Here is a 9,005-nt window from a genome sequence, read left to right as displayed (position 1 = left end):
ATGGGGCCTGAGAGATGGTGCAGCCGTAGGGCGTGTTTGCCTTGTACGCAACTGATCCAGGACAAATCGCTGTTTGATCCCTGGTGTCCCATATGGTTCCCCCAAACCAGGAGAGATTTCTGAGCACATAGCCAGGAGTAACCCCTGAGTGTCAACGGGTGTGGCCCAAAATAAAAAAAAACATAAGAGGGTGACATTCAGATAGAAAAGGTAAGATGCTGTATGTCAAGGGACATGAAGGACCCCAGATGCTACAGCACAGGCATTGTGTACAGGAAACCTGGAGTCAGTCCCTTGCATCATATAAAGTCCTTGACCACCATCAGGAGTAATACCTGGGTTCTAAGCCTGGTGCAGCCGAGTGTGGCCCAGAAACCCCCCAAATAATAGAAGTGCCAGGGAATAGCCTTCAAAGCCAAAAGCCTTGAAAGTCAAAGCAGGGCCCGGAGAGATAGCACAGCGGCGTTTGCCTTGCAAGCAGCCGATCCAGGACCAAAGGTGGTTGGTTCGAATCCCGGTGTCCCATATGGTTCCCCGTGCCTGCCAGGAGCTATTTCTGAGCAAACAGCCAGGAGTAACCCCTGAGCACCGCTGGGTGTGACCCAAAAACCAAAAAATAAATAAATAAATAAAGTCAAAGCAGCCAGTGACTGGTATGCTAGACAAAGTGACCAGTCAAGTCGGGTCCCTCTATAAAGATCTTTTGTAAGGCAGGAATCAGAAAACCACTGACAATTTGAAGAGGAAAGTGACAGACCCTGATTGAATTTAAGTCTCTGGCTCTTCTCTAGGGAATAGCTTTGGAGCAATATGGCAACAGGGATGGGACAAACATGAGTACAGGTCAGGGCAGATGATGATGGTGGGGGTAGGGGACAGTACTGGGTAGACTCAGGAGCCAGAATAAAGGATTTGCTGACAAATTTGAGTTCCCCAAAGCAAAATGCAGAAGCAGAAAAAGACTTCTACCCACCCCTGAAAAGGATGAGAGAAACCCAGACAGGAAGGAGGGGTCTAAGGAAACAACCCTCCCTCCAGGAATTGCTTGCTGGCATGCAAAAGCCTGGTCTTGAGCCTTCATTTGTGATGTCTCTAGTTGTCTATACAAATCTTAGCTGGTTCTCCTATGGATGGAGCCAACTCTATGCAGAATCCTCAGTCACTCCCTATGACCATAAACCCTGGGCCTGAGATTCCCAGCAACAAAGAGAAATAGTATCAGTCTAGCTCTTTTCCCCAGGGAAAGCTAACAATGGGCACATGCACTGCCTGTCAAAAAAAAAAGGGGTGGGGGGTAGGACCAGAGAGATAGCACAGTGGTAGGGCATATGTCTTTCATGCAGTCAATCTGGTACAGACCCAGGTTCGATTCCCGGGCAACCCATATGGTCCCCTGAGCCTGCCAGGAGTGATTTCTGAGCAGAGCCAGGAGTAATGGACCATCGCCAGATGTGACCTCAAAACAAACAAAACAAAAAAGCAGAGACCAAAAGCTGTGGGTACCATGTCATTTTATTGCTCTGGTTTTCCATTTTCACTCTTAGATGATGACCTTCTCTTCCATCTGACCAGAAGAGATCCTTCTGTGAAGATGAGGCATGGAGAAAAGGCTCAGCAAAGGGGAGTTAGGGTCTTCCAGAGCCAGCCAGTCTGGCAGGGACCTTAGGAGTTCACCTAGAGTAAACCAACAAGCAGGGAGAGGCCTTTCCAACCCATCCCTCACCACACTCCCATGTGGTACAGGCTGCTCCTCAGCAAAGAGGCTCAAGGCTACCCCCAGAGACCACCCCAGCTCCTCCTCTAGATCTTTCTGCTCACCATGAACCTGGCCCTTATGCTCAAGTCACCATTCAGAAGACTTTATAAGGGTCTTCAGCTCTCCCTGAGATTCCTAAGTGTTCCTAGGAAAACCAATGAGCAAGCAACAACAAACAAACAAACAAACTGGAGATATAGATACTGCCACAGACTGGGACAATAGACCCTGCTCCCACACTTCTTTCATCCCTAGGAAATATTAGAAGTTGCCCCAGCTAACATCCTCCATCTCCCTACTCACTGGCCCAACAACTAGACAGCCCAGCTTAAACGGGAAAAGGGAAAAAAAACTAAGTCAAGATAAAAGTATAAAAATAAAGTACAGCTGGAGTGATAGTACAGAGGGTAGGGTGCTTGCCTAGTTCAATTCCTAGCATCCCATATGCTCTTACATACCCCTCCAGGAGTGATACCTGGAGTAACCTGAAAACAGCGGGTGTAGCCAAAAAACAAAAGCAAACCAAAAAAGGCCAACAATTCAGGAGAATGTCACTGGTGCCATGCCAAGCAGGAGGGTTTGCTTGCCTGTTGCCTGGCACTGACTTGAAGCCAAGAAACGCCAATGTACCCATAAGGTTTAGGATTGGCACTGTGGCAACTGAGCCCAGGGCCTCCTGGCTGAGCTAAGCCAGGAGCAATACAGATTCCTGGACTCTGCATAGGCTCCCCATCCCTTTTGACCCCCCCACCAGCTGCTGGTCAGCCGTCGACAAGGGTGAGGCCATCATAGAGCGCCCGCTTCCACATATAGTAGGTGGAGCGGGCCGTGAGTGGGAAGAGGGCGCTGAACTCCTTGTACGAGGGGAAACTCTTGGACTGGAAGCGCTTCTGCAGGAACAGCTTCGCCTGGGCCTTGAACTTGGTGCTGGTCAGCATGTCCATCACCAGAACCTGCCCATCCCCACTTCTTGCTGCAGTCGTGGGGCTGGGCAGAGATTCACTATGGAGAAGGCTCTGGGCCAGGCTCCCGTCTTGCATGGGGGTACCCTCTCCGGAAGGTCTTCTCTGAGCCTCTTTTGGAGATACCCCCAGACTCGAGGTCCCTGGAGTGGTGGTCTCAGCCAGGGCATCATTCATGCTGGCTTCTTTCTCCCTCTTCTCAGCAGCCTCCTGCACCCCACCTCGGCTGGAGGAGCGGACCTGCCTCTGGTGCTTGGACTGGTGTCTGGGCCACCTGGGCATAAGACTTCTCCAGAACCAGAAGGAGGAAGGTGACAGGTGGGGATAGCGGAGACGGAAGCGGCAGAAGGAGAGGTGCCGACTCCGCACCTGTTTGCGGGCCACCCTGCGCTGGCGTCGCTGCCAACGGTACAGGGACACTCTTAGGGGTGGGAGCTCCTGGGGGGTTCCTGGCTCCCCCGCATCCCTTGCTTTCTCTGTGCCCTCTTCCGCCTCACCCTTCTCAGGGAGTTGGGGTTCTTCTCCCACCCATGCAGCCTGGGGATTCTGGGTCCCCGAAAGGGCCGGGGGTGGTGTGAAACCAGGGTTCCTCCGGAGGGCCTTCCTTCGCCAATTGTAGTAGGTAGAGCGGGATATGCCTGGGAACCTGCGTTTGAAGCAGCGGTAAGGCACCAGCGTGTTTAGGGAGATGCAATGCTCCAGGTAGAGCTTGGCCCGCTGCATCAGGACCAGTCCAGGGTTTGCAGGGGCCTGTGCGGAGCACCCCAGCCCGGCAGGCCCTGGCTCCTCGGGGAGCTTCTCTGGAGTCTCTGGGGTGCCCAGAGGTGGGCAGGCCTCAGAACCCAGCAGCTCATGCTTCCAGGCATAGTAGGTAGAGCGGGAGATATCAGGGAACCGCTGGAGGAACTGCTGCAAGGGCACCAAATCCCCACGGTGCAAGCTGTCTTTTAAGAAGTGCTTGGCCGAGAAGCGGGTGGCCAGCTTCTCCCGGTGCTCCTGGGACTGGCCGCACCAGCGATAGAAGGCACCCTTGGTGACACTGGGGCTCTCGCAGAACTGGTTGAGGGGCTCCAGGGTCTTGGAAGGGGCAGACAGCGAGCTCAGCCCAGGAGGAGCAGGTGCCACGTCGGCCTCCACCTCTTCCAGCCCCACCACCGGTGCAAAGTACTGGTGGCGGAACAGGTGTCCACCCAGGGGCTGGCCGGCCCACATGATGTGCAGCGTGGCCGGCATGTGGTCGCAGCGACGTGGCCGGATGACACGGTTGAAGTAGGGGCGAATCTTGAGGTTACGCATGGGGTAGATGGAGTAGATGTTACGTTGCAGCACGGACGCCAGGGCATACAGGTGCCAGACATTGGAGAAGCTGCTGGGGAAGCAGGTGGCTTTGACGTCAGCATCGAAGATGGCCTCCAAAGTGGCCAGGACAAGCTGGTCATCTCCGGTCCCTCGGAGCACAGGGAGTAGCGCACAGCTTGCAGCATCACCTTGGAATCGATCATGCCCTGTAGGTAATAATGACGGTGCAGCAGCATCTCCACCACGGTGCGTGCCCGTAGCTCCAGGCTCAAGGCCGCGTCCCCCCAGAGCAGCATGCTGGCCGCCTCGAACAGCAGGCTGCCCTGGCCCCGGCATACCAACGGCAGCATGTTCCGAGGTGCATCATTGGGGTACAGGCTCAGTGCCACTGAATCCACCTCCAGCTTCTGCAGGGAAGTGGCTCCTTCCCGTGAAGTGGGGAGGGCGAAGGTGGACAGGACCTGCTTGGCTTCCAGGGCAGCCCCCACCAGCCCCTCCAGGCCCTCCGACTCCACGGCCTCCTGCAGCTCCTGAAGAACGTGCTGTACCAGCTGCTCCTGGGATGTCATCCTGCCAGGCAGAAGTCAGAGGTCAGTCAGCCCAAGAAACCCAAATGACGCCTTCACGGGGCCAGAGCGATAATAGTACAGTGACAGGGTGTTTGTCTTGCAAGTGGCAGACCTGGGTTCGGTTCTAGGCATCCCCGATGGTCCACCGAGTCTGCCAGGAGCAATTTCTGAGAGCAGAGCCAAGAGTAACCCGAGTGAAGCCGGATATGGCCCGAAAACCAAAACTAAATAAATAAATCCGGGGCTGGAGAGCTAGCATGGAGGTAGAGTGTTTGCCTTGCATGTAGAAGGACAGTGGTTGAATCCCGGCATCCCATATGGTCCCCCGAGCCTGCCAGGAGTGATTTCTGAGCGTAGAGCCAGGAGTAACCTGCTAGGTGTGTGCTGCTGGGTGTGACCCCCCCCCAAATAATAATGATAATGATAATAAATCCACTTTGTTTAAAAATAAATAAGAAGCCTACCCTGCTACTTTCTGCCTTCCTTAAGATCCTGTCCCCCCACTCTCAGGAATCCAGGAAGATAAGTATGCTAAATACTGAAACTCTGAACTGGTTCTAAAAATTGGCTTTGAATTTTTGTTTTGTTTTGTTTTGTTTTGGGGTCACATCCAGCAGCGCTCAGGGTTCACTTTTGGCTCTTTGCTCAGAAATCGCCCCTGGGGGCAGGAGAGATAGCACAGTGGTAGGGCTGTTTGCCTTGCACACAGAAAGAAGGACAGTGGTTCAAATCTCAGCATCCCATATGGTTCCCCGAGCCTGCCAGGAGTGATTTCTGTACGTAGAGCCAAGAGTAACCCCTGAGTGCTGCCGGGCATGACCCAAAAAAAAAAAAAAAATTGCCCCTGGCAGGCATGGGGGACCATGTGGGATGCCAGGATCGGGATGTGAACCACTGTCTGTCCTGTTCAGCTGAGTGCAAGGCAATTGCCTATCTCTCTGACCCCCATTGGCTTTTAATCCTTGCTTGGGCAAACCAATCTCTTTAAGATTCTGGTTCTTTCCTATAAAATGAAGATAATAAAAGGACCTGAGGCTGGAGAGGAAGCCCAGCAGGTTGGAATACATGTTTTGGAGGTCAAGTTTGAACTCCAGCACTGAACATTGAGCAAGAGTTAGTCTCTGAGCACCACTAAATGTGGCTTCTCCCTCAAAAATAAAGAAAAGAGGGGCGGGAGAGATAGCATGGAGGTAATGTGTTTGCCTTTCATGCAGGAGGTCATCGGTTCGAATCCCGGCGTCCCATATGGTCCCCCGTGCCTGCCAGGAGCAATTTCTGAGTGTGGAGCCAGGAATAATCCCTGAGCACTGCTGAGTGTGACCCAAAAACAAGATAGGAAGGAAAGAAAGAAAGAAAGAAAGAAAGGAAGGAAGGAAGGAAGGAAGGAAGGAAGGAAGGAAGGAAGGAAGGAAGGAAGGAAGGAAGGAAGGAAGGAAGGAAGGAAGGAAGGAAGGAAGGAAGGAAGGAAGGAAGGAAGAAAGGAAGGAAGGAAGGAAGGAAGGAAAAGGAAGGAAAAGGAAGGAAAAGGAAGGAAGGAAGGAAGGAAGGAAGGAAGGAAGGAAGGAAGGAAGGAAGAAGAAAGAAAGAAAGAAAGAAAGAAAGAAAGAAAGAAAGAAAGAAAGAAAGAAAGAAAGAAAGAAAGAAAGAAAGAAAGAAAGAAAGAAAGAAAGAAAGAAAGAAAGAAAGAAAGAAAGAAAGAAAGAAAGAAAGAAAGAAAGAAAGAAAGAAAGAAAGAAAAAGAAAGCACAGTACATGCCTTGCATGTGGCTGACTCAGGTTCATATGGCATCCCATATGTTCCCCCGAGCCTGCCAGGAGCAATTTCTGAGTGCAGAGCTAGAAGTAACCCCTGAATACAGCCAAGTGTGGCCCAAAAAGCAAAAAAGAAAGAAAGATTGGAGGCTGGTGAGATAACACAATGGCTATTATTTGCAAAAGATCAACTCAAGTTTTATCCCTGACACCCGTAAGAGGTCCCCTAAGCATCTCTAGGAGTGATCCCTAATGCACAAAGCCAGCCTTAGAAATGCCAGGTGTGGCCCCAACACCAATAAAAAATAAAATAAAGGAGAAATAAAGTGATACATGGACATACCTAGCCTAAGAGCAGTGCATGACTGGGGACAAATATTACAGCTGGTAAGGCATATGACTTAACATGCAATTCAACTTCAGTTCTATTCCAACCATTGCATATAGTCCCATGAGTACTGCCAGGAATGATCCTTGAGCAAAGTTAGGAATAAGCACTGAGCACTGCTGCTAGGTATGGCCAAAAAAAGGGAGGGAGGGAGGGAGGAAGGAAGGAAGGAAGGAAGGAAGGAAGGAAGGAAGGAAGGAAGGAAGGAAGGAAGGAAGGAAGGAAGGAAGGAAGGAAGGAAGGAAGGAAGGAAGGAAGGAAGGAGGGAGGGAGGGAGGGAGGGAGGGAGGGAGGGAGGGAGGGAGGGAGGAGTGAAGGAAGACGGGGTGGAGTGAAAGTACAGTGGATAAGGTGCTGAAAAACAAACAAACCCAAATAAAGACAAGAGAGACCAGTGTGTGACAAAGAAATACAAGTGTCTGTTATTATATTGTAGGGTTAATGTATGGTCTAGGATTACACAGAGTATATAGCATAGCTGTCAAAGATTTAATGTTGGGCTGGAGGAATAGTACAGAGGGTAGGATGCCTGCCTAGCATACAACCAACCGGGTTTGATCCTCAGCATCCTATATGGTCCCTTGAACTCCAACAGGAAGGATTCCTGCACTCATGGCCAGGAGTAAGCCCTGACCATCCCTGGGTGTGGCCCAAAAACCAAAACCAAAATCAGAAAGTAACAACTGCTACAGATTTTAAAAAAGGTTAAAGGACACATCACCAATTTATTTTCTGGGGAAAATTTTTTTGTTTGGATTTTGGGTCACAGTGTTTAGTACTCAGAGGTTACTCCTGGAACTGTTTCATGAGCCGTATGCTTCAGGCCTTTGAATTTATTCCCTCAGCCCTAGAAATGTTATTTTACTGTGGTACATTGTCGCAGGTTTTTAACTTTTGTCCCTGGGCCATACCCAACATGGCTCAGGATATTCTCAGCTCTGTTTTGAGGTTACTCCTTGGCAGTTTTGGGAGACCATGGTGGTGCTGAGATCAGCCCAGGTTGATCTATCCTGCTGGTTCAACAGGTTGATTTTTCAAATAAATTAACTATTTTCCAGATGCCTATTTAAATTGGAATACAGTATTCATCAAAAGCCATAATATCCTGGGGCCAGAGCGATAGCACAGAGGTAGGGCATTTGCCTTGCAAGTGGCTGACCCATTCGATCCCCAGCATCCCATATGGTCCTGGGTGCCTGCCAGGAGCGATTTCTGAGCATAGAGCCAGGAGGAACCCTTGAGTGCTTCCGAGTGTGACCACCCCCCAAAAAACACCCTACATCCTAAAACAAACAACAGCTCTTCAGTTGTGGGCTGGAGATGAAAGCCAGGACCTACATGCAAGGCAACTGCTAAGCACTATCACTGAGCTACATGAGATTGAGTCCTCAACTTTAAAGAGCATACAGGTGTCTGAGAACAGCTGCCTGAAACAAAGTCTTTCCAAAGAAATCAGCGACAGCCTGGCCACCAAAGATCAAATAATCAAGAAGTACCGAGATTTCAGGATTTCCCTGCACTGTGTATCCTGACACAGGTGAAGAAACTGAGACCATCAAAGCTAGGTTAATTTGGCCAAGGGAAGCAAGTTAGATCAGCCAACAGATGGAACCAGAGCTTTTTAGGGCCTGGGATTAATCTCCAGTTTACATTGCAGACACCTTTTCAATACAAACTCATCCGCCTCATTACTGAGCAATTGGTCCAGGCTGCCTGGCGTAGCCAAATTATATTCCTTTATGGACACTTTTAAAATCATCACCGAGTCTGCTTTTCTTTGTCTCTCTCTCAAAGCTTTATCCTCCTGTTTTGATAAATTGCTTTAAAGAAATCTTAGGGTTCAAATTGCTCCTTGGGTGTATGGATTTGCCAGCTTATCAAACTCTATACTTAAAAGGCAAGTACTCTGCTTGCTAAAAAGGAAGGTGAGGGGAAATTATGGCTCATTAAAGCTTATAAAACGTTTTGTAAAGTACCTAAGGAGTATCACCAACATTTCATATGATAATCATAAAAAGAGAATGCTTTTTAAAAATAAGAACCACAATCATCTCTGCAAAAAAACTTTTTCAATTGTAAATTTAAAAGCATATCGTGACAAATCTAGTACAATCTCTCACAAAATTCTATTGTACCATGATTTGACGGAGTAATTGGGCTTTTAATCATTTATCTTTTAGGCACTTGATGTTTACCTCTTTTCAAACTATTAGTTTTCAGGGCCAGAGCAATAGTACAGAGAATAGGGTGCTTGCCTTGTGACCTCAACAACCCCCCCC

The 9,005-nt window shown here is 49.7% G+C and overlaps 1 protein-coding gene across 1 annotated transcript; it reads right to left on the bottom strand.

The window, feature by feature from the left end:
* Positions 1 to 2,517: 2,517 nt before the first annotated feature.
* VRTN (vertebrae development associated) lies at positions 2,518 to 4,586 on the bottom strand. The gene is given in 2 exon segments (XM_049770371.1): positions 2,518 to 4,142; positions 4,145 to 4,586. Coding segments are annotated over 2 exon segments (2,067 nt in total).
* Between the last annotated feature and the right edge of the window lie 4,419 nt (positions 4,587 to 9,005).

This window comes from Suncus etruscus, chromosome 3 (assembly GCF_024139225.1).
Source record: "Suncus etruscus isolate mSunEtr1 chromosome 3, mSunEtr1.pri.cur, whole genome shotgun sequence".
NCBI lineage: Eukaryota > Metazoa > Chordata > Mammalia > Eulipotyphla > Soricidae > Suncus > Suncus etruscus.
Note: the sequence above shows the minus strand (reverse complement) of the source record. Positions and strands in the feature narration are given on the sequence as shown.